The sequence below is a fragment of the Haliotis cracherodii genome, unplaced genomic scaffold, assembly GCF_022045235.1.
Source record: "Haliotis cracherodii isolate W230 unplaced genomic scaffold, xgHalCrac1.p SCAF_1, whole genome shotgun sequence".
NCBI lineage: Eukaryota > Metazoa > Mollusca > Gastropoda > Lepetellida > Haliotidae > Haliotis > Haliotis cracherodii.
Window position 1 is genome coordinate 44,258,964 of NW_027266264.1, and position 27,088 is coordinate 44,286,051.

Here is a 27,088-nt window from a genome sequence, read left to right on the forward strand (position 1 = left end):
GCTTTCGTTCTTTGCCTCTCCTCGGTCCTGAAGATTCGGAAGTCACGGATTTCATTTAAATTGCATCGGATGATTTCTTCACGATTAGTCTCGTTACTTCATTATTCAGCGCTGATACAAAAGCTGATAATCGTGTCATCCATTCGATTGATCTCAATCGCTCGGATTTCATTTCGATCCCATACTGATAGCCAAACAAACGTTCCGCTAATGTCCGGTTAAATCTTTCAACGATAGTTTGACTGCAGTGGGCCTCTTTTTCAGCACACCTGATTTAGACACATCGTGCTTTGTTAACAGTTTAGTTACCGATCCCATAAACTTGCGACCGGGATCTACTTGAAATAGCTTAGGCCATTTAAGTGGTCTGTGTTTATATATGCGACTCAGTGCATTAGCTACTTCTGTTGAATCTTTCGAAGTTAATGGCTCAGCCACTTAGCCACATCCACTACGTTTAAAGTGTATTTATACGTTTTGCGTTTTACCTTATGGGGAGGAAACAAGAGGTCAGCCTGATGAACTTCATTCATTGTAAAAATATCAAACTTCTTCCTCGGTTTATAACGTGGTGCCGGTAAATATCCTCGTGGGCTATAGTAACTTTTATTCATTATTAATTAATATTGATGTTTCTTTCAATACGAATCATGACTATCGTTAAATTGCATCATCATTTACACATAAAAAATTCCCTTTGCTAGACATCAGCCTTGTTGAACCAGTTATCATACCTTTGGGTGATAGTACAGATTCCTATTCGTCATCAGGGGAGACAGATGTTACCTCAAGAAATCATCTGAACAACAACAAATTCTTCTTGATTCCAAAAACTGCAACATTCCAATACCCATCCCTTTTCGCAGCTTTTAACTATTCCATCATTTTTCCAAGCAAATGTAATACAGTACATATCCTTAACTACTACCCGAACGCACATTTCAATTAAGTACAACAGAAGAAATATTTTGAGACCACCCCCAACTCAGGTGACATTTGCACCTGTGAGAGTGCATGGGCCAGCGTGAGGTCATCACCTCGGGACAGGTGTTAGGTAATTACCTCAGGTTATAGGCCGTTTAATACATGCATGACAACTGATGAATATTTTCAAAGTTTATCATCAACTTACCTGTAAAAGAACATTTTAAGAGTAATCAGAGTGCCATTTAGGATAGGATAGATTAGGTCAATTTGCCTTACTTTGATATATGCTATTTTAAATCCCTATTCTTATTTTATTAAATGAAGCCAGAAAAGCATTTTTCTAGCATTTCCGACAGTACTTTAGTATTAGTGTGAGTGAGTGTGAGTGTGTGAGTTGGGTTTAACGCCTTCCTTAATGTTGGGGGAAAGCCCGAAGGGATGCTGGTCTCAGACGTTTATCGCTTTGATGAAATCCATGAGCACGGGTATGGTGCTGACAAACCTAGAAACATAATCGGGGCAAACCAGGATTCGAACACACAATCATAGGTTTCTGGCGTGCCGAAGGGACGCAACTCTGCACAGCGAATCGCGGCGCCTTAGACGACTGAGCCACCCGTGCCCCCAGTATTAGTGTGTGCATGATGAGTGTATGAATACTAGATATATATAATGAGTCAAATTAAAAACTTCACATTTTTAAAATTAATCCCATATATGATATACAACGGACAAATGTATCAGAGAAGGTAATTTTTAATCATTAATGTCCAAAGAAGGATTTTAATTAACGCTGGTAACCATAATTTGTTCCAAGCACCTATGGTATTCGGTAATAACATCAACAGTTTAAATCATAAGTCCCAAGCACGAGAATCTGATGGCACACAAGTTCAGTAGGGTGTATGGCCACCATGTGCGTTGACAACTGCCACACAACGCCTCCGCATGGACCTTGTGATGCTTGTGAACACATGATTGGGAAGACGACGCCATTGTTGCTGCAAAATGGTGCCAAGATCTTGCAAATTCTGTGGTTGGTTCTGGAGAGTGAGCAGACTTCTGCCAAGAGACATACTTAACATGACTTTGAATGTTAACAAGAAAAATGTTGGGACAAACTTGTTCTTACAGCCTTTCAAAGTATGGTTTCCTATATCGCGTTTTCGCCCGGTTTTGCCGTATATCACTTGGGGGTATGATTACTATATGGGTTGTCATCTAACTAGTGATCCACTGATCATCAAGGGTCATATACCACTGGAGCCATATATAAGTGCCTCTCCAAAGATGTATTAATAATTGGTATTGGGTGAATATAGACCAACCTTTGGCAAATCAAACATCATATTTCCCGACAAAACCAAATTGTTCTCACGGAAACTTTAATCCGGTAGATGTTCCAGGTACGTGTGCCTGATTCCACTATAATCTTCTAACACATGTTCATGTACATCTCTGGAAGAACGTCTTATAACATGTGATGTTACCAGTTGCAAATCATTTGCAAAATTTGGAACAAATGTACTCTTATGATATCAGGGTAGGATACCCAATATTGCATTTTCGGCTTAGCTTCATGGGACAACGCTTGCATTTATGCTCAGGATTTGGCTTGTCATCTTAGGTGTTATTCACCGACCTCGATGTGTTATATATACCATTTGAAACCTTACATGAACACCTTAATTGGTGTAAGCTGATTATTGATCTACTTGTGAACAATCATACAGAATCCTTCTTGACAACTCTGATATCTCTCACTGTTTTATGCATATAAGAGGTTCACAGTATAATGCTGAGTCGATTTTAGAACTTTGAATGAAATGGACCTATGAAACATTCAAGATGGCAACCATAAAGCTGTGCAAAAAAACAGATTATATTGTAAATTTTATTTATTTCAGCAAATAAACAAATCAATTTCTTGGACGCAGGCTTGATATTTTGACAAATTTTGCCATTTCAAGTTAAGTGTCAGATACTTTATTACAGCTACTAGTTCAGGTGAATTTGCAGTGGGCACCCGCAAAGGTAAAAAATGAATCTACTTACTAACATTTAATTCATGCATAACTTAACTAACAAAGTTTCCAAATGTGAATCGTACATCAATGGCTTATGCATTCACAGAAATAAATAATATTCGAATTACATGCTTAAGTTTCTCTTACAGACAACCCAAGTGAATATATACTGAACAGCATTGAAAACCCACCACAATGAAAATGGATGTACTTTTATCCGGGCTTAAGTCATATGAAAATAGATAAGTGAATGAGTAAAATACGACGTTCTGGACGAAGCATGAAGAAGAACAGCTCGTCAAAACACATTCCTAAATTTTTTTGTGAGCGAAATCGCCAAAACGCAACAAATTGCATGCACATCATGGAAAACATGTTTTGCTTCAGGGGAAGCATGCAGAATAGGGCTATAAAAGACAGACTTTTAATAGCCACATCACTTGTTGCTGCAGATGTAAAGGGTACTGACACAAGAAATGCCAAGATTAACAGCAGAGGAACGTGAACGTGCCTTGGGCATGCTTCAAGGTGGTACGTCAAGTCGTTGCACAACGGTTTCAATGCCATCATTCAACAGTCCTCAGGCTACTAAGCAGATACCAGCAGGCAAGAACCACCAGAGACCGACCACGTCCGGGTCAACGTCGTGTGACTACACCACGTCAGGATCGCCATATTGTTCGTCGGCATCTTCGTGATCGTACACTTCCGGCTGCCAGGACTGCAGCAACCATACAAGGCCGACGGAATTGATCAGTGCTGACACCGTACGTCGACGTCTCCGCTCAGCAGGGCTACGTGCTCGACGTCCATATGTTGGACCCATACTCACTGATCGACATCGAAATGAACGTCTGTGTTGGGACAAAAGGCATCGTCATTGGAGATTGCGGCAGGGGCATGGTGTGCTGTTTTCTGATGAGTCCCGTTTTCCTTTACGGAATGCTGACGGTCGGCTGCGAGTGTGGCGTCGACGTGGAGAACGTTACCACAATGACTGCGTTGTACAGGCAGATTGATGGGGGGTAGGGAGTGTCATGGTGTGGGGCGGCATCAGTCATAACAATCGAACAGAGCTCCATGTTTTTCGTGGAAGAGTTAATGCCCTTTACTACAGGAATAACATATAGGCAAATCACGTCATCCCATTCTTTCATCAGCTCCAGGATATGCACACCTTCCAGCCAGATAATGCAAGAGCGCTCACAGCACGTGTTTCAACACAGTACCTAGCAAACAATAATGTGCCTCTGCTTCCATGGCCAGCCCTGTCACCCGATCTATCGCCAATTGAACATCTATGGTATTACCTGGGTCAACGCCTCTCACGTCGTCTGCAAGTACAGAACCTGAGAGAACTTGAAGATACGCTATATCAAGAGTGGAATGCCTCAGAACACTATTCGCAGACTTATTCGATCAAAGAGACGTTGCATGGCCTGTGTTGCTGTCAATGGCGGACATACCAGATATTGACTTTTCATTTTAACCCTATGTGTCTTCCTTACACTGATGACGTAATTGTAATTACTGTGTGGTATTCCTGTTTCCTTTGTCGTCTTTCTTAATAATCCGTCTATGTCTGTTCTAATCAAAATCGGTCATTGCTCAAGTTGCTTTTGTAATATTTCAAGATTTATTGCTGGTGCGTTTTCAATGCTGTTCAGTATATATGGAAATGTCCAGTGATCCAGAGCCAGTGTTCATCATACATGTACCTGGCTTGAAGTATGGCTCAATACAACTTCAGTGCAAAGCCAAAAAAATTGGTGGGTCTTGGGTCATACTTAACCTCCTGTGGCCTAAATTAACTCCAACTAGTGAATTTCCAAAGACTTTTTTTTAACTCAGTACTAGGTGTATTGAAGATAAGCAAATTCTGTGGAAGCAGGATAGTAGTAATTTGGTAGTAATTTGATAGATCATATCAACATGTGGTTAGTAAATTATTTGCACTTAAGTCCTTTCTGTCATTTTGAAAGACTGAAACAAAATTACAGCAGGCAGAAACTTGAAATAAGACACGCTCCATATCGGGTCACTGAGATGTCCTCCACTTGTTCACACAAGAAGTGCCATCTCTTAACATCTTCTGGTATGTATCCAGGGATCAAACCATTGACCTTCCGCTGTCAGGGCAGACAATCTATCCACTATCCCACGAAGGCAGTTTCATGTGTGTAAATAATCAACTCAATCAGTGAAATCAAACTTTAATTTCTACATATTCTTGACCAAAGTTTTAGTAATGCAGTCTTGGTGCATTTATATCATGATCCAAGTTTTTCACTTATTTCTCTTCACTGTTCTGTGACCAGTCAACTCCAGGTCGACTTGTTCTTTGATTAAGTGACACTGATCTACTTCCTGGTGAACTCTTCCTTGCTAAAGTAGCACTTAATTTAACTTTTCCATCCATCATTTTAGAGGACCTGCCAGTGGCTACTGGCTGAACACCTACATTCATATCCTCTGAGTAATTAGTGTCTGGTGCATGACAAACTGTAATATCCCCAGTGCTCTTCCTCCTACCAGAGCCAGCTCTTGGTGACCTTCTTATCAAAGCAAACATTTCCTTAACTGACATAGGTTCAGAAGCTCTTGGCCATGGAGCCAAGAAATCTTGACTTTTCCCATCCAGTAGAGATGTTTTCCTTTGCTCCTGTTGGAAGTTTGACTTTGGATATGTTTTGTCATGCTTGGAATGAGAAGAAGACGAGTTGGAATCCCAAGGGACTTTTTTCCTTCCTTTTGGAACAAATTCTTTATCACCATTTTCATTCACTGCCTCAAAGCCAGCTTTGATATACTCTGAGTCTGATTCAACTGAAGTTGCTACATTTTCACCACATTTCATTACTGTGTATTGCTGACAAGCTGATGACAATTCTGTGTTGCTATTATCATGGATTCCTTCTTTCTCAATCACAGACTGCTTTGATGTGAATCGAGATGACCGCATGCTATAACCCATACATTTGCTACCTTCAGACGCATCTTTATGATTCCCCTCTCCTTGTGATTCCACTTGATAACTGTTCTTGCCTTCAAGATGCAGGTAGGGTTTTGGATAGTAACCCTTACGAGTGAAAAGAGTTGTCATATTGTCACATTTCTGATATGGTCTTGTGTCAAAGTTGCGTGGTGAGTTACGGGTAGAAATATTGAACTTCCTGGCAGGATCAGGATCCTTCTCCCTTGACTTGTCTTGCTTGGTTTTCCTAGTTTGGGGAGCATCAGTATGTTGTTTATCTACTGTCTGTTTCTCATTTAAAGATTGCAATTTTGGCTCAGTCTGTATTTTTGAGGTTTCCCTATTAAGGTCAACAATGAGACTCTCTACTGATGAAAGACGATATTTTTCAGAATGTGTTCTCATAATGTGTGTGTTGCACTCAGATTTGTTATAACTGCTGAAGCGGCACAATTTGCACTTAAATCGTTTCCATCCAAGGTGTCTGATAGCATGACGGCGGATATTCGACACACTTGTGAATTCTTGTCCACATTTCTGACACTTCAGCTCTGCTTCATCAATAATTGCGGAGAGCTTTTCAGAATCCAGACAATGAAGTTTGCTGTCAGTATCTTCTTCCTTCATAATGATACGATTGGACTTCACCTGCAAATTAGATTACAAATGTGAGGAGATGGAGAATTACCTTCTGAAAAGTTAACAAGCATGATATGTTCTATTGAGATCAAGACTGACTGAAGTCAGATAATACATTACTAGACATGATAATTTACCATTCAGATGCGAGGAATAAGCTGATTGCTATTTTTACTCACTCACAACATATTTTATGCCAGTTTCCAAGGTTCATTGAAAGTATGTTTGAAACAAACATGTTGATAATTGTTGTTTTAAAGTTCTTTTTTTCATTTTTTAAGTTATATAATACACTTCCCTTAGGTTTTTATGATATAATAAACCCTTATGCTTAGGACAAAACCTCAGGGCTGACACCTCTTGGTTTTGTCCCGCATATGCATGTTTTAAATATCATAAAAACCCTTGGACATGTTTTATCCTACACATATGGAACAGTATGACAAGCACAATCTTGATGTATTGATTGCAAAAATGGTTTATTAACATATAACAGCCAAACAATGTCAAATGTGACCTTAACGAGTCAAAGGTTTGTTTCAAGGCATCAATAGCAGTAATGTGATTGCGTGGCTGTTGTAAATAACAGTGAGTTGGTGCAAATGGTCAATCAGTACACACTGATGTATTAATGTAAACAATAGTGAATGAATTTTTGAATAAAATTAAAAAATAGATTATAAACATAAAACTTGTCTAGATATACGATGAACACTTTTATAACCAGATAGTGTAATAACAGGATTAAAGTGTAAACTTTAATACAGTGTATTTCCGGTCTTACGTGCTCACAGTATAAATGTCTCTGCATTGTGAGTGAGTGAGTGAGTGAGGCCGCTTTTAACAGTATTCCAGTTATATCACGTCGTGTCAGCTTAATGTTGGAGGAAAGCCCGAAGGGATGCTGGTCTCAGACGTTTATCACTTCGATGAAATCCATGAGGACGGGTATGGTGCTGACAAACCTAGAAACATAATTGGAGCGAACCAGGATTCGAAACCCACAATCATAGGTTTCTGGCATGCCCAGGGGACGCAACTCTGCACAGCAAATCGCGGCACCTTAGGCAACTGGGCCACCTGTGCCCCCTGCATTGAGGGAAAAAAACCATCAAAACTTATTTTGGCTTGTATACATGGTAAAGCATGCACCTCCCTGTACACAGCTGTTGGTTTTGGAAAAATGTGTGTACTATTCTCAAGAAAATATGGTAATACACTGCCAGCTGGCAGGTACCTTTAGCCATCTCAGTAGTGTGAGTAAAAACACTTGGAGCAGTGGGTATCACCAGACACACTGGGGTTTTCATCACCACTTATGCTCCAGAAGAAAAAAATACGCTCATTTGAACCTAGTCCAATTTGCTGTCATTGAAACCAAAAAATAGATAAATAATGTCCAAACTTCTTAAATAAGCAAAAGGCTGGATTGACATCAGTGATGAGTTTGATTAAGAAATATTGATCAGACAATGAGTTTAGAGGATGTGTGTCTTGTCAATTTCAAGGAAGTCATGGCATAGTACATTTTCCCCAAGGCAAAGGAGTTAACTGGCTGTTAAAAGTTCACTTTCGACCCTTGCTGAACTAGGCTGGAATTTCTGAGCTCGATCGTAGTGCAACCAATGGCTATTAAGAGTTATGTCCCTTTTATGTCCCTCCTATTGACCAATCAGATTCCAGCTCTCATATCACTTGTATTTACTTCAAACAAAATGGCAGTGCTCAGTCAAGATGATATGATCGATAATCAAAAGCTATATTATATATTGTGGTAAAACAGGTCCTACTTCACCAAGTGCATCTCATCACATGAGCACCTTGAATAAAAGTCTTGAATGAAAAGATTGGGAAATGTCTGTTTTGCAAATCCTGTAATCAACCGAATGGCAGTTTATGAACCAGATGTTGATTTCGTGGACGAAGCATAGACTCATTAGTCCAGGCAAAATATAACTCCATAGTTCCAGCCTAGTTAAACAAGGGTGGAAACTGGACTTTTAGGGTCAGTTAACTCCGTTACATTACTCCGGGCATAGTAATGATGAACCAAGTCTCTTTTTAAAATTTATTCTGGGCTGGCCCTCCAACATAACTGGGATAAACAAGAACTACACTTTGACAAGCCGAAAATATACTAATAGTGTGATGGCACTGTAGCTTACCTGGATATATACTGAACAGTTTAAGTTGGTTTGTTGTTTAACGCCGCACTCAGCAATATTCCAGCTATATGACGGTGGTCTGTAAATATTCGAGTCTGGACCAGACAATCCAGTGAATGACATCATGTGCATCGATCCACGTAATTGGGATCGATGACATGCATCAACCAAGTCAGCGAGCCTGACCACCCGATCCCGTTTTTACGCATTTTACGACAAGCATAGTCGCCTTTTACGGCAAGCGTGGGTTGCTGGAGACCTATTCTACCCTGGCATCTTCACGGGTCCTGAACAGTTTAAAATGTCAACAAAGAATTAAAAAAAAATTATGAACAAATACAAAGGAAACTTTAAAAAGAACACTAAAACCCTAATGACTTGAACAAAATATGATATCAGGGGAAACATTTTCAACGGCCATAAACATGATAATTATCTCTTGAACACATCATCAGTGGTGAGAACAAGACTTTGAATTTTCGGCTTAGTGCCTAGGTACTGAAGCTCACCTGGAAATGAAGTCAACAGTTTTTACAAACTATACAAAATGAAATACGGACGGCCACTTAAAAGTTTAAAACTAAATTCCACAGATAAGAACAAAATATTAAGAAATGTATATGTCAATGTTCAAATTCCATAGTCTGATAATTGCAAAGGAGAAGCTGTTTACAGAGTCATGTATTTTGATTGTAAAATCAAGGTCAACATTAAAACAAAAGCATGACATTCTCATATCCACCGCCAATATGATATCTGTCCGGTTGTGTGCAACGTAATAGCCCTTGTGAACTATGTCCATTGGAACTTTTCATAAATAGCCTAATTGCAAGCACTGAAAAAATCTGTTTACGTAACTGTATTTATGACGAGTTGTGTTTTTACTCAAACAATTTTAAGAGATATAAGGGAGTTCTTTCTTTACTTAGAGAGTATCCTTCAAATGAACATATATTTTTTTTGTTTTAATAGTTTGCCTTTATGCTCCAATTACTTGGGCATTTGTTCTTTTTAAGTTACGATCTGGAAATGAAAGCAACTTTTATTTTGGTAAAGTTCAATTTGTTGCCAGGGAAACATATAAAAAAATTTAAATCCAAAACTATCAACAGGCACCAGTTCACCACTCGGCCTTACCATATACTGAAAGAAACCTTCAATAGGAGGGAGGTATAACATTTGTTTGTTTGTTTTGTTTGATACTTCATGGCAAGGGGCATGGATACAGGAATGGGTGCTGTCCATCTGTCACTTATCATGTTATCCGGAGCCTGAGCTGGAAACCGTTTAATATTTTATTATAACAAATTTGCAAATGTATCAGCAATATTGCAGCAATATGATGGTAGATTGTAAATTATCAAGTGATTGATGTAATGATCATGAATCAATGCAACTGGAATAGCATGACGTGCATCATCCAAATCCAAGATCCTGACCATCCAATCATGTTAGTTGCCTGTTAAGACAAGCATTGGCTGCTAAAGTCAAATTCTAACCCAGCTCTTCCCAGTTATGAACCTGAATATACTTTCTTTCTTCTTTTTTTGCCATTGTGTTTGATGTTGCTGTGGATGCACAATAGACATATTACACACATAATTCTGGTCACAAATAGTTTCGCTTATTTGATCATAGGATTCACTTGCTAACTTCTGTATATCACAATTTTGATTCAACATCACTTTCGTAAATTTGGCGAACAAGAGGAAAATATGAATGATTTTGAATGCAGTACATCAGTATTTTCCAAATGTATTGTGAGATGTATTCATCATTATTTCATATCATGGCATACCAAGTACAAGTCATGGGAACAAATCATGTGAAGTTTCAGTTTCTAAGAGATTGCTTTTGCAGTGCAAGCAAATACATCGTAAAAATATATAGAAGCATGATCAATGTTCAAAGGTCAAATCTTGATCTCAAATATTTATGATGAACATGATAAACAGAGCGTGTGTTGAACCCTCTATTCACCACACAAGAACCATATTTCATGTCACTTTGAATCAAAATGTCCGGCCATGAAAAGATTCAGCTTTCAGTACCGTTGAAGTGCACTTGTAAAATCAAGGTCAAAACTTAAATTCTGAAGCAAGTACGTTGAACCCCATAAATAACTATATCATCATGTAACAAAATTAGAAAAATCGAAATATTGCTTACATTTGTATACCTATCTTGCATTGCTCATTTATACATCTACGTGATCATGTGACGTCACGTCTTACATTTCTGCTTGTCACCCGTAAAGAATTTTCTGAAGCCGTAGTTTGGAGGCAAGTCTGCGATGGGTGGGCCCTTAGACATAGTAATGCAGGATAACTATACAGATGTAAAAACTGGTTAGATTTTACTATTTTTTTTAATTATCCTGCATTACTCCTTAATGCATGTGTATCAGATGGTACAGTGGTGGGCATACAGTCAGAAGTAATCCTCAATATGGATGTGGACAATGTCATTTTTTGTATTTATTTGTTTTAATTTCAAGTTTTTACACATAATTAGTAAATATGATTAGTTATTAGTTTCATCAGTCTGCTTTAACACATTGTATGTGTCCTGCATAAACTACAAACTGCCCCATGGCCAGAAGCTTTATATGCTTTTTGGCCAAGCAACCTTTTGTTAAACTGCATGCTTTGATTACACTGCATTCTCTCTTAGAACATGAACTGACAGAACTGCTCGGGTGAGTTAAATGGTTATAATCTGTTTTGTGTTGTATTGAAATAATACAGTATGTTTAAAGTGTTATATTAAGTAAACAAAATGTATGTAATCTAATATAAAGGTTGCTTATGTCTAATTATTTAAATCTGCATAAGGTAAGCTAAACACTGTAATTTATCACTAAAATATAGTCTATAACTGTAATGAAATATTTGTGTAAGTGTTTTACTTCTTGAATGTTTAAAAAAGCTTTGTAATGTAAATATTCAGATCTGATACCTGCAAATTATGGTAAATATACTATCAGCCAATATAACAGTCAAGGAATTATCTCCCTTGGATGTCAGTAGTAATGGATGACTGATAAGTAATACTTACATGTGATTATGTGTTTCAGGGTGTCTTAGATCTTTGATTTCCTTACACAAACGGCACTGCATTAAAGACCTCAACCTTGTAGCGTGTTTGTTCACTGTGTGACATGACATCCACTAAACTGCTAAATGGATAAACCTTTCATCAGACACATTCGTCAACACTTGGGGAACTGTGATATGGTGTTGCGACTGACTTCGGTCGTGGACATCTTGGATACAGGAATAAACAACCATTTCCGCCTACCACACATAGTCTTAGAACGGTGGATAACAAGCGTATAGTCGACGAAGTCATCTATATCCCCTGCCCATTTTAACACGCTATGGTCCCAAACCAGGTAACTGACCCTACATTTCTCTTAGCCCATGTCAAAATAGCTGCAATGGAAATTCTAAAATAAACATATCTAAATATCAAATGGCACCAGTTCAGTATGTGCTTTATATATAGACATACAAAGTTTGGCAAGGAAATATTTAACAGATTATTTGTTATACTCCATAAGTGAACCCACCCTATATTAAAACTTAAATCCAACTGGTTGCCAGTAAAAATTTCTAAAAGTGCTAAATATCAAAAGGCACTAGTTCAGTATGTGTCTGATAAACATGCAAAGTTTTGTTAGGAAGTATTGAATGGGTTTTGAGTTACGCTCCGGAAACGAACACCACCCTCATAGAACCCAAGTGTAACTTGTTGCGATGAAAATGTAATAAACAAAAATTTCTAAATAGCAAAAGGCACCAGTTCAGCATGAGTCTGATTTTCATGCAAAGTTTCATAGAGAAATATTTAACGGTTTCTGAGTTATGCTCCAGAAATGATTTCGGGTCGCACGCACTCACGGCCATTTCGAAGTATCCCCCGCTAACTTCGTTGGGGCTGCTTCTTAGCTATTAAATCCAAGCACAGCCTGAGGTGATCTGCTCCTTGCGTACCACGCTCAAAACTGACCTGGGTAATATAAAGTGCATGTAACTTGTTAACCCTCAACGCTGTGGCTAAAGCCAATAGAAATATTGTTTTCTGAGAGGTTGAAAAAGGCAGCTGTGTCGAAGGGCTCAAACGGAGGCAGTTTGTTGTCAACAAGGCTGTAAAGTTGAACAAGAGTCATCAGAAAGATGACATATCCCCCCGGCAGATGTCTGTAAATTAACCACAAGCAAATGTGCAATTCTGTATGTATTGAGTCAAGAGTTGAATGTTCTTGAAGAAGCATACATTGTTTACCCACAAAACATCCACCATGGTGGCATCCATATGAATTGGAAAGTAAAACAAGTGTGTTTCTGTGTGTTTTTTATGCAAACAAATGACAAATTACAAGAAACAATAACTTAACAAGTGTATAGTCAGCCCATTTTAACACGTTATGGTCCCAAACCAGGTAACTGACCAAACATTTCTCTTAGCCCATGTCAAAATAGCTGCAATGGAAATTCTAAAATAAACATTTCTAAAACTCCTTAATATAAGGTGAGGTGAAATTGGGTTTAACATTAAATTGGGTTTAACATAGACATGCAATGTTTGGCAAGGAAATATTTAACAATTTATTTGTTATACTCCATAAGTGAACCCACCCTATATTAAAACTTAAATCCAACTGGTTGCCATGGCAACGTTAAAATAAAAATTTATAAAATTTCTTAATAGCAAAAGGCACCTGTTCATCGTGAGTCTGACAGACATGCAAAGTTTTGTAAGAAGGTATTTAACGGTTTTTGAGTTACGTTCCAGAAACGAACACCACCTTTATAGAACCTAAGTCCAACTTGTTACCATGGAAACGTAAAAAATAAAAATTAGAAAATTCCTAAATAAATTAACAAGATATTGGGATATATTATATGCTGGGCAAATAAATGCTCTCCTCAACCGATAGCTGAGGTACGATGTCGCACAAACGCCCCCCTTCTTTTATCAAGGTGACAGGCATCTGATCGAAAGGTTGCGCAGTAACCTCTAATGTCGCTTTATGCCGGAGCCAAGGTTCGAGCTCCACACTGTGTAGTAGACAGACAAGTGGTGTTTCCGAGTTTCCTGTGTAGGATGTGTGACTTGGCTGGTACAAGATGATCTCCATAAAATGTATGACACCTGGTCCTGTCCAGTGTACCATGATCCCAACAGGTGGGAACCCGGTAGCATTTGACGATTCTGTCAAATGTCTACTCAATCGTGAATGTGTGATGATCTTCAAGTTTGGTACAGATCATGTCTACCAGAAACGCCATGATACAAATTCTACGAGACTACTAACGCCTCTCCGTGGAATCGTTTAGCCAATGTTGAAAGTACACCGATAGATGGGAGAATTGGCAGGAAATCTTCATCTAACGCCTTGACCATATCCCTGAGCATGGGATCTGGTGTTATCACCGTAGGGTGGGACAAATGGTATCCTTGTCAAAGCCGTGCCCGGGTGATAGAGCTACTGCTGTGAGTCAATGTCCCATTCACTCCGGGTAGGTATTCCATTCCGCAGATAAATCCAAATCCTTGTCTGATGAATGCGATGCGTAGGCCTCACACTCAAAGATTGCTTGGACGAAGCGCCAGGTGGGACCGAAACATGAGATGATATCCACATAGGGAAAGTAGCATTAATGCTTACTGATGGTGTAAATGGTATCACAGACGTCTTGTGTGCGGCAGTTGCTGATGTAAGTGTAAGGTTGTGTCAGGCATAGGGGTGGGTGATGACAACGAAGGCTGGAACATCTGTGACATAGACTTCTGGCACATGGACTGCATGAAGTTCTGCATCCAAGTTGTATCGATGTAAGACGCCACAGGCTTGTGCATACGTGAAAGGTGCTTCCTGGAACTCATGGGACGCAGCAGAAAGCTGGCCCGTTTGCCGATGACATTGCAGGTCTGGTCGGAAACCCTGAAGATGTAGTCATCATTGATGCACCTGGTTCGTGTAGGCCCTCGGGTGCTCAAGGGCATCAACATGATAGAGGTGTGCGCCGGCCAGGTAGAAGTGGGGTAATGCGCATGCGCTGGCATAACTGGAACCGTCAGTGGAGGCCAGGGACGCCGGAAAGTTAGGGACAGGTAAAAGACTTACAATAGAGTCCGGCGCCATGATGTGTGGCGGTGGCAAAATAATGTCGGTCATCTCGGGAACCATGGGTAATGCCCAACCCGACGTAGAGGGTTGTGTGGTGATGACAGGGGAATGGTGGCTGGGAACGTCCTGTGAATCCGACATCCTTCTTACGTGCCGACGGATCTGCTGTTGTAAGTAGTACCGTATATCGCTGTCTATAAAGTGACCCCACGTATAAGGCGACCCCCCACCCCCCCCCCCCCCCCCCCCAGTACAAGCCTTCAAAAAACAATGCTAATTAATAAACCCTATCTATAAAGCGAATTGGAATGAAGCACATCACCAGCGCATACACAATCTCTACATCTGCAATAAAAGCGTGTTTGTCTTCTGCAGAAAAGAAATATATTGTATGCCTTCATTGAATTCAGGGAAACAGGAACAGATCATAACAATTAAACATGGTCAAGACAAATTTGAAATTTGAGATAAAAAGCACTACACACGATGATTTACTGATTAAATTGTATTTTCTGTTCTGATAGGCATTGTTCTATATGCAGAGATTTAGATTACCGTCCGTATTTTCTTGTAAACTAAGCCGGAAGTAGCAATCAGCTGTACACACATTTCTCGGAATCTACCGGTGATTGGGTTAAAAATTACCCACAAATATAACTTTAAAGGGGCACTGATCTAACGCCATTCCCCGGACTGGTTGTTGCCTTTGTTATTGTTTTTTCCCCCGTGAGTACCCGGATGATACGCAACGTAACTGAGCGTGACCAGAGACTGGGCTACCGTCTGCAAGGACAGCTAAATAAACTTGGAGGCAATATTTGTTTTACGCATTTTTGCATAAACGCTGATTGGTTAACTGTGATCTATAAAGATTCGACAAAGGGCGCATGTTAAATAATTTCTTCAGCCTAAACAAACAGACAAAAAGAACGGCGGAGCTCAATCGGAAGTCGTCATTTGGAAATACCCCAGATGGTTATAGTTTAATACTAAAAAAAGTATCCATGCAGTGAAAGCATTTTCGGATTTCGGATTGTGTAATACGATTACTACTCCCTTGTTGTCATACACGTTTTCTCGTATAACCCTACACTTGTGTATTTGTCGTCATTCACTTGATGCTCAGTTAATGAATTTATTACAGGTACAATTAGTGGTAGCACCACTTAGATTACCTGACAAAGGTTCTCATTTGGCATTTATTGTGTCTGGGGTAATTATTCAATCTAAATCCAGGTTTGAAGTGAGGTTATGTAATATGCACGTGGCAGCCCAGCAAGAGATGAATGATCAGTTGATTTACTTTTTTTTGTAAATCAACGGATCGTTCCTAGTCATCAAAGGATTAACAGAAAATAAGTTGATTGATTAATCACTGTTATCTTGCACAGTGGATATGTCAAAAGTGAGTGTTTACATGTCTAGGTTTACTAAAACAAAGGGAATACACTCATATCATGGCGTGAAGTGCCGATTTAAAAACAACATACAATTTGTTAAAAGGGTTAACTGATAATACGTTGATTGGTTGCTCATTGTTATCAAACTCAATGGATTTTTTAGGAACCGTCGACGTAATGAAAATAGTTGTCACGTGGCCTTTCTCAGCCGACCCTTGAGACTTGACACCCGAAACGATATATATCTTTTAGAATATTTGATAGTTACAGAGACACGTGACATCGAATAAGTTATTTTGTATAGCTGCAGACGAGTGGGATATTATTCCTTTGTGTGGATATTCACGGATACATTCCTCGAATAAGGAAGCTGCCTATTTATACAGATAAATTTGGTAAGTTGTAATTATGGTATTTGCATTTTGTTTTCCTTCATTTGAAAAAAATATACACACTATAAAAAAAGCAATGCTCAGGTGAAATATTTACTTTGTGTTGCAAGTCAAAATAGTGTAAACGAAAATCGCAAAATTACCAAGCAAGTGACTTATCAAAACTTTGTCACCATTACCGATGCTACCCACAAAGATGCCTACATTTCCTTATTATCTCGGAAACTGTATTTCATTTTGTTGATCAATGTGACCATACGCTCTTATTACTACCGGTATCCATAAAAGTGACTAATGCGCTTACGAATGGCGCAACAGAGGTCGCGAGCTAGTCTAGATTTCTGCTCTACATCCGGGTACTCACTGGGAAAAAACAATAACAAAGGCAACAACCAGTCCCGGGAATTGCGTTAGATCAGTGCCCCTTTAAAGAATTTTGACACAATGATCAGAATTCTATTTGAAACTATTACCTTATCAGGAATAATCTATTCCAATATTATGTTATTTTAGTTCAGCTTTACTATATATATTTAAAATAAGTTAACAAGCGCAGCACGTTGGTAGGGCTGATTGCTAATGCCGGATATTTTGTCGGATGGAACAATTTGACCAATCACTGCGAATCATTATGTTGAAATATAGTAGTCAAACTACAATAAATATGACTTTCAGCAAGTCAATGTATGGCATTTATGACATATATATCCATTCTCTATCCACTAAAATTCATTTCGTGTTTGCTATGAATAACGGTGATATACGATCACTTCACATTCAATTTCGCCAAATGAATATATACAATATTGAATAAGGTTTGAGTAAAATTAATAAAATCGATTACAAACATCAGTCCAGATATATAATGAATGCTTTATATAACCAGACAGTGTAATTACATGATTAATTTGCGTGCTTCAGAACGTATTTGTTGACATGGTATGTGGGTCTTACGTCGACTTTTTGCCATTACAGTTAATGCAATGCGCAAGCATAAATTACGCTTGAAAAGTTGAATTGTGAAGGTAGACTCATAAACATTGATAAATAAACCAAGGTTTACATCGGAAAAATACAGTTCAAAGTGTTAAATAACAAGAGTGAAAAATGCCACTGGTGGCTAAAGGTATTGATGAATTGAATATGATACCTCGCCAACAATTGCAAAATGTAACGACTGCGTTGGCAGATGAAACAAGACACGTATTTTCATCAACATGGCAGGAAAACAACAAGTCATGTGAATGAAGAAGACAACAGTCTTCCCACGTGGAATAAATATATATTATTACACAAAGACGACCATAAGGTCGATAAAGGTATACCCCACCTGTTGCAGAAGAAATTTAACATGGAAGCAAATTGCAAATAAAATTACAGCCACATATTCAGGACCAAGGCAAGACAGAACATATCTGTCGATGACAAGCAGGAATGTGGTGAGATGTGATGTCACTTCCGGCAATCAAGCGACAGCTGTGAGAGGTGGTCCTCAGGCAGAAGTAGACTTGAGGACCACCGCAAGGCGCTGTTTCTGTCATAAGGTAAGCAGAAGATGCATTAAGCATGTTAAGGAGTAATGCAGGATAAGTAAAAAATATATGTAACAGCCATAATTTGTGTTTTCAATATACCTACTGTGGTAACCATACAGAAAATCAGGATTTGAACCTCTTGAACAAATTAGCTTACATCATTGGTTGGAACAATTATGCAAAGTTTCATCTCCATTGGTCTCTGAGGAGGAGATGACAATGCAGGATCAATGATGGCTACCCAACAAACAGGCCATCAGATAAAAATGACATAGTTGCCAAATTAAATCAGATTTTCAGAAACACCATTATCTATGATGATTCATGCAAAGATTTAGCTTCATAGGCAATGTGGTTTCAGAGATGTCCAAAATGAACAGCCAACAGACAGAAGAACCAACTAAGACATAAACTCACTTGACTTTCAGACAGGTGAGCTAAATTTCATGATCGAATTGTGCCCCCAAGTATCCTTGTTTGGCAAGTATCAAACACAAACCTTTTCTGAAGGTCTTCCGGGTTGTTTGTGTATCCATATCTCTTCAACTACATGTAATTTCTTGTCATGTTTAGTGGCTTCCCGTCTTTTCCTCTTCGTCTCGAAGTCCTGATGAATGCTTTCAGTTAGTGACTCTTTCTTACTCTTTTGATGGAATTTGATCTTGTTTTCTCCTGTCGTGACAGTTTCATTTTGAAACAAACGATTGCTTCTGCTAGATTTATATTCTTTGTCTGTTATTAAACTGTCAACAGCATGACAAATGGGTTTTGACACTGTTGATTCGTTCCAACATGAACGCTTATGATTCTCTAGGCTCACCCTCTTTCCAAATGTTCTATTACAGTTCATGCAGCTGAATGAGAGAGATGTGTGTGGTGAGAGATGGTCAGCTTCATTAGCCTTGTTTCGACTTGTTTTGGGAATCTTAGAACCTGTAGTACTTTTGTAACCACACAAAACACTGTGTCTTTCAAGATTACTTTTCCTTAAGAATGACTTGCAGCAGAAAGAACAGATATTTTGTTGGGGAACTTGTCTGTAGGATGAGCTAGAAACTTTAGTCTGCGAACAATACTTCTTATGATTAGTAAGGCGACCTTTCTTCCAAAACACTTTGTCACACCTCTCACAGGATAATTGATGAGAGTACTTCTGTACTGTTTTCACCTTCTTTTTAGGCACATCTAGCAAGGGAACATGCCGACTGGCAAATGTGTGCTTGACATATTTTGAAGTATGCTTCACTGTGGCTGCAGTGCAAACATTTTTCCCCCGTTTCTCCTTGGCAACTTTTTTTTCATCCATGGATTCATTCTCAATCACCTTTTCTGTTGTCTTGCATCTTTCTTTTAAATCTGTGGTAAACTCAAGTTGGTCCTTTGCCTGAATGCATGTCTTGGTTACATTCTTTGTGAACGCAGATTCTCGCAAGATTGTCCTCATCTTATTGATCTGATTTTGTGTTTTCTTGTGATTTACACGCAAATGTCTTGTCAAACCCCAGAAGTAGAAGAAGACATTTGAGCAATATGGACAAGGGAAGAAAGTGCGCAAACCAGAATGTCTTTTTTGTATATGATATTTTAATGTTTTACTGGATGAGTATGTCACATTGCATTGAAGACACTTTAGTAATGCAACATTATGCGTATTGCTAACATTTGTTTCTCCCTTTTCAAATTTCCTTTCTCTCAATATTATCTTTTCAGAATTATTGAGTTCTGTGGCATGTGTTGATATATTTTCCTCTTCCTGTGGGATATCCATTGGACTTAGCAAAATGTCTGGTGAAAGGGGAGTGGGTGTTTGCTGTATAGAATCACACATGTTTTTATTCAAATCAGACTGAATCAGGTTCACTGATGCATCATCCATCACATCTGATTTGACTACAGAGGGTAAAGGGGAAGAAAAATCTGTCAAAGTTTGAATTTCAGGCTTAAAAGTTGAGGCTTCCGTGATGCAAGCTGGTGCTTGTACTTTAAAAAGACTTTGCCTTGAGGCCTCATCAATATCTTCACAAGATACTCTCACGGCATTGGAATTTGATGCAATTTGAGAAAGAACAACACTAAGAGTTTTTTTTGTTTTCTTTGGTCGATCAACTTTTTCTGCAGCTTTAGAATATAGCTTATACATCTCTGACTTTCCCAAAAGTCCACAATTAATTTGAGTAATGGTATCTCTAACTCTATCATCTGCTGACTTATGGCAAGTTCTATCTTCGTCTGTTTTTGTGTGCATATCTTCTGGAGCTGTTGGTTGAACGACTACAACGTCATCCTCTGGCAAACTATCAAACATGCTCTGGTGGGTCATGATATATGCCTGTTTACAGTAAACGCGTTTATGGGCAACAAAATTTGGGAGAGCACGAAATAAACCACGACACACTCTGCATTCAAGTATGATATCACACTCATCAAGCAACAAGCATCTAACTTCTGGGGAACCGTAGTGAACACTATTCAAGATTTGCTCAATCATGCGACCGCCTAATTGAATAGATGTTCTTATCTGAGAAAAGTCAATATCAGCTACATTCTCTTCTCTTGCTTCATCTTCAGCCATTGTTTACCAGTTCACCTGAAAATTGAAAGATGTCCATCAATCCCTTTTCATTTAATATCCTTAATGAAAACAAGATCCTACAGTAACTTGCAATGAGCAGGAGGTGTTCTCCCCTCAGTTCAGTGTAGGCATTACTAGATCGTTTTATATGTGTATCTAAATACTTTTTGTCAGGACTCTGGAATAGCAATTCCCATGTGGGCATTTCGTACCAAACCCTTGGGACCTACAGCTGGTACCCATGTAAGGGTAATAGGGGGTCGGGTACCCTGGCAATAACTTAGGACCTGCCCTAATTTGCATTCATCATCCATTCATGTGCACACAAGATGTGACGTCACCTTGATTCAAGGATTACATAGTAGGTTAATGTATCACTATGTACAACAGCCAAGTACAGTGAGTGAGTAATAATTTTTTATGAATTATTATCTATACTTACAAGCATTGTTTTTTGCTTAATGCCGCACTCAGCAATATTCCAGCCATATCAAGGTAGTCTGTAAATATTTAAGACAATCCAGTGATTGAAATCATGTGCATTGATCCACACAATAGGGATACGATGATATGCATCAATCAAGTCAGAGAGCCAGAACACCTGATCCAGTAAGTCACCACTTACGACAAGCACAATTATTAATATCTAAATATTTTTTACATTTGTATACCATGTATACTTACCTGCATTACTCTTAAAGCATTTGCTGCTTTCTTTTATCAGAAAAATTGAAGCTGTGCAAGGTCCTGCTGAAACAATGTTGTTCCAACCAGGCCCCTTCGCACAGTTCCCATGAAAGTGATGACATCACATATTCTTCACATTACTGCTTCAATCGTAACATCTGAAGGCATTGTGGGGGCAGCTCTGGACGGGTAGGCCCTTGATGTGGTAATGCAGGATAAAAATAAAAATGTAAAACATATTTAGATTTTATGATTTTTTAAAACTTATACTGCATTTTTTCCGTATGCATTTGAATCGGACAGTATGTTAGAGGGTAAACTTCCTAAGAAAATGAGAACGACCATGCAGCTGTCGGATCTCTGATAGAAGAAACAGAACGTCTGCTGAAACGAGGGAGTGAGAGGGGGTTGTCCTCTGGTTGTGCAAACCAGTGTGATGATGTCGGTTGAGATGGTGATATGTGATATGGAGTGATATCGCTAGGATGAACACCTCCAACACAAGATTGTTTATGTGCTATATGCATTGTACCTCTGACCACAGCCCCGAGGCCGTCTGGTCCTCTAGATGCGCAGCCCTACCATGCAGCGAGGTGTCTAAGGAAAGGTGACGTTAGTGACACTTCTGTTAAGGAGACTCCTCCTAAGACATTTGACTCTACTGTCCACCACCTGAACTGCGGCCTGAGGTGAGGCGGTAGAGTGATGATGCACAAGGATCCCGACATCTGATGTACGGCACTAGGAACAGCTGGACAGGATGCAGGTTTAGGCGTACTCTGATCTTAAGCCACTGGTCACATAGAACCATTAGGAGGTTCAGGTCTGTCTGAAACAGGCCTCCTATGAATTGAAGCCGGTATGATGTGGTGAGTTCAGAGTTCACCTTATTGACCACCCATCCCAACTGATGGAAAAGGTGCCTGGAAAAATCCTGGTGAAGGAGCAGGGTTGCCAAGCCCAAATGGTTCAAAAGAACTATGTAGACTTTGAACTGTATGTTCCTCAGATGGAGGTAGGTGGCCACTGTCTTGGTGATGCGGGTAAATAGCCAGGGGGCCACTGAAATGCCGAATGGGAGGACCCCCCCTTGGTAGTGGATAGCATTAATTGGAACCTGAGGAATCTACGGAATGGATGCAGGTACATGCAGGTACGCATCCTGCACATTGAGACTGATCAGGGAATTGTGGGCAATGATTCTTGTCCTGAGCTGTCTCGAGGTTGTCATTCAGAAGTATGGAGGATGCTCGATACCCATAGCTCAAGATGTATGTGACGTATGGGTCGTCCAAGATGGCCCGATTCTGCCAGAAGAGACCTAATCTCCCACCTACAGGTATGTCGACAACTTGGACGAGTGGGGGTGGGAGGAGCGGGTCCGGGGTTCACCGTTTCCCCTTCCTGTCCCCACCCCTGCCTTGGAACTTGTCATGGTGGGATTGATAAGAACCTTGGGGCTTCCCTTTCCAAGACCTCTTCCATCAAAATGAAGCCTAGTCTAGAGTAGGATCGCCATGCACAGAAGTTCAGCTAAGTTCTGGGAGACATATTCTAGTGCCTTGAGGGGCGTCTTATCTTGCTCATAACTGGAGACCCAGAAAAGTGTGGCCGATATCTGGTCAATAAAGAGAGAAGTCGCAGACCAGGGCTGGCGAGGAGTCTAACGCTTGAATTCGTAATCCCATCTGGTATGAGCCATGTATCCCAGATGGTGGTAATCTCACCAAGGGCAGCCTTAACTCTTTCAACACCAGTCAACCAGAAGCTTTTACTGCTGTGACACTGATTTCCCTGCGACTCATGTGATACACCATTTGAAAAGGTCTAATCCTTATGTTTACACATTTGAAAGATTTTTTATCACATTATTTAAACAATGCATTTACAACTTAATTAAGTTTGTTATAAATATAAAACATGTAAGCTTCATTCATGACATCCAGATTAAGCACCAAGGAAGCAAAAATTTGACTATTTTCTGCAAATATAAGATTGCATAATATCCACTTACCTATTAATTTTTATTTTCATTGTTTACATAATCGGAAAATTATTATAGAAAGGGTTTTAAATAGTATCTGTCATCACCCATTTCCCCGATAACAGTGGCTGTCCACTCAATAATGAGGAAATAGCTTTGTATGAACAACACTTATGGCGTACCCTAAAGGACAGTAACCACCTCTTGAGTCTTTTTCGTAGCTGTAACATGTGACTTTATTGGATAGAAATTGGTTTCTTATGACGCGTTCTTGCCAAAATCTGCTACAAGGTTCATGATTGGTCAAATCAATTACTTTTTATAATATTTTTAGAGATTAGCATGAAACGCCTTCATTTTGCTCTTTGACTTGTTGGATGTGGACCCGATTGTTGAAGGATGTGTCCGAGAATTTTATTGTTGATAACATTGCGGGAAATAGTGAATAAATATATATATATATATTTAGTGAGCTAAATACAATGTTTATTCCTCATGCAAGATATTTACCATCCCCAAACACATAATGTCCGTCCGTCCGTCCACTGTGACGTCAAAACAGCAAGCGTAATGGTATAACTGTACTCTTGAAAATCACATGAGTGAAACCGGTTGAGTAAATTATACAGCTCATCTTTGGACTTTTGTATTTTTATCTATATATGATATCATCGGATCAGCATATCGCAACGCCTTATGAATATATATATGATAATTGAAATGAATTACGTATTTCAGATATCGTGAAATGTGATAGATTTAAAAAATGAATATGACTGGCAGGTTTCTAAAATTATGTACTATTTTGACGTGGCTATGGCTTGGACGGTCTACCGGTATGCAGTGCCTGGGGACTCGTGACTTTTTGGGCGATGTACCGACCCGCGGTACTGAAAGAGTTAAGAAGATTCCTTATGTGGTTGACCTGCCGTTGCTGATAAAAGACGACCGTCTGAAGATGATCCACTTAGTTAACATTCGCCTCAGTTAGAACCTGGTCTATGGCACAAGATGAAGAAGCCAGAGCCAAAATCAGTTTCAAGGAACATCTAATTTCTCTCAATGAATACCATTAGGGTATCAGGGATCTTGAGTGTAGATGGTTCCGAGGACCCTGTCATTCGATCAAGGTGGTTGTCCAATACGTGAGCTATGTCAGCCTCCTCAAAACCAATGATGGGGAGGCGTGTTAAAGGTTGGACAGAGAGAGCCAAGCAAAGTTAGGTGGAGGCCCCAGGTGATGCTGAGCCATGGAAAGACAGAGCCCTAGAGGAAGGATCACCAATGATCGCCGGAGGTGTAGGCACAGGTGCTAATAGTGAAGGAGGCACTGATAGAGTAGGAGGCGCTCTTGCAGAAAACAGTTCAGGTGCATAGGTCTGTTGTAGCATAGATTGCATAAAGCTATGCATCCACCCAGGGTCCATGTAAGATGAAGATGTCTGTGGGTACGCCGAAGTCGCTGGTGGGAAACCAAGTGGAGCAGGAAGACCATATCCCTGTAGAACAGCAGGTGCCGACATCAAAGGTGGCACTGTGAGAGGTGCAAGGGTAGGTTGAGGCGGCAGCTCCAGCAGCGATGGAGGCATGGGTAGTACAGCGCTCAGAGCAGGTGGTGTTGGCGTAGACTGGTCAAACGTAACAACAGGGGTGTACGAGACCACACAAAATAATCAAAATGGTCGATTGGAACAACAAAGCACATGAGAATTACAGTCACCCTCACATGCAAAATATTAATGCAATAACAAATATTCATGGTAGAACATGAAAACACCAACCTGTTGATACATACAGTTCATAAACAACGAAATTCCAACAGCTTACACAAACTTATTGAACACAACTTGCCAGTCTGGTGATAAGCAGTGATGTCATCACTTCCATGCTCATGTGGGAGCTGTGTGATAGGGTCTACTTCACAACTGGTTTGAACAACTTTTCTTCAGCAGGACCTCAAACAGTAAATGCATCAAAAAGTAATGCAAGATCAGTTAAACAATTTGCATGTTACAGGTTGCTGGAGACCTTTTCTAACACAGATCTTCACAAAGTTGATGAGGTTGTTGCTTCCAGAATCTCTTTGATTTTACTTTTTTCAAAAACATAAAATTTGATATAAGTGATCTAGGGCTATTTATCTCATTGTTGGGCATTTTTGTTTTACTGCACTTAAGTGTAATGCAGAAATTAAGAACATTTTTAACAGCGTGGGAGTGTGTACATCAAAAGTACTGCTGTGTGACCTCATACGAGACTTAATTTACGAAATATCGCGATATCACGATCCACAAATGAAGGTTTTCTTACATACCTGTGTATGAGAAACCCATTTGAGGTAACTATTTTGGTGGAGTGTCACACTAGGTATGGGTAGTAAGCAGTAGGCCAGATGATGTCACAAAAGACTGTTGTGTTATGTTTTACTGTGCCACTGTGATCATGAGAATAGACAGAATATGCATCTAATCAATACAAAAATGGTACGATTTTAGGGTGTGCAAGAAACAGATCATGGTAACACAAATGGTAGATCTATCTGAAAAGACACTTGTATTTTACTATATCCACGAATTTTGGAAATTGTTCTGTTTAGCTTATATTACCTTCTTGTAAAAAATATAGAATCCATCACAATTGGCCTACTGATTTGCTGAAACAAGGTATTTGTCAAACTTCAAACATAATCGCATCAGAACAAAGATACCGCACAATTTCCTTGGGAATAGTTCGCAAAAAGCTGTAGCCTAGTTGAACACCAGAACATCTAGTCTAGTAGGCCCAGTGGGATTGATGAGACACGTGGTTGCGCATACATAACATTTTACACGACATTGTGGGTGTTCATCATGTACTAATTGTTAAAATATTATGCAAAATTACACCAGATAGAAATAATATATTCTCAATTTAAGCAAATCAAACATTTTTGTTAAACCTGACTTGACGCTAGCTACCATTGCTGGCAATGTAGGCCTAGTAGTAGGCTAAATAACGTTCTTGATCACACTCGGGGCTCGAGTCAGCAATGATGGTTGGTGGAGGCAGATGCTTTTATGCAGATCTAGCATGTTACTGTATGTCATTATATACGTACCACCATAATATCATCGCCGTCATTGAAAGGAATCTCTAAACTTCAATGGCGATCGTACGTAACCTTTTTTGTACACTCGGACTACTAGGCTACTCCGGAAGAAAATGTATGGATCGAAACGATTTGTTCCGAACCAGCACTCCACTAGCCTATCTACAGTAAAGTAACCTCGATATCTTGAGGAAAGTGTATACATCATACTGTTCAAACAGTATGCGAATGAAGTTCCCACCTTTATGCTGCCTGCACCTTCTTATAAACAGTAATTTGACTGTTGAATAAACTGGACACCACCTTCCCTGCATTCACCGAACTAGGCCATACCGAAGGCGTCTCACTCCTTTCGAATAAAGTCGACTCTTTCCGCCTCTCGCCGTACACAAAATTCGTAACCACTCGTGTCATTCCGTGGCAAGCTGGTATCCGGCACTCTCTGCGAGCGTCAACTTGCGCAAGCTGGGAGCCGGGATGATCACTTTGAAGTTTATTAGTACTCAAAATAGACCACGCACAAACACACACCACACAGTTTTATATTATGCGGGGAATTTTC

General features: G+C 39.5%; 1 protein-coding gene across 3 annotated transcripts; it reads right to left on the minus strand.

Moving 5' to 3' along the window:
• Window positions 1–1,694: 1,694 nt before the first annotated feature.
• LOC139478167 (uncharacterized) lies at window positions 1,695–26,854 on the minus strand. 3 transcript variants are annotated; one of them, XM_071260517.1, is made up of 3 exons: window positions 26,768–26,854; window positions 18,695–20,782; window positions 1,695–6,576 (listed from the first exon to the last, which is right to left on the minus strand). In XM_071260517.1, exons 2-3 carry the CDS (start codon window positions 20,765–20,767, stop codon window positions 5,245–5,247), a joined length of 3,405 nt encoding a protein of 1,134 aa, XP_071116618.1. In that variant the 5' UTR covers window positions 20,768–20,782; window positions 26,768–26,854; the 3' UTR covers window positions 1,695–5,244. The 3 variants fall into 3 exon arrangements, with proteins under 3 accessions (XP_071116618.1, XP_071116627.1, XP_071116636.1); XM_071260526.1 differs by lacking the exon at window positions 26,768–26,854 and adding an exon at window positions 26,536–26,615; XM_071260535.1 differs by lacking the exon at window positions 26,768–26,854 and adding an exon at window positions 21,210–21,243.
• Window positions 26,855–27,088: the final 234 nt, after the last annotated feature.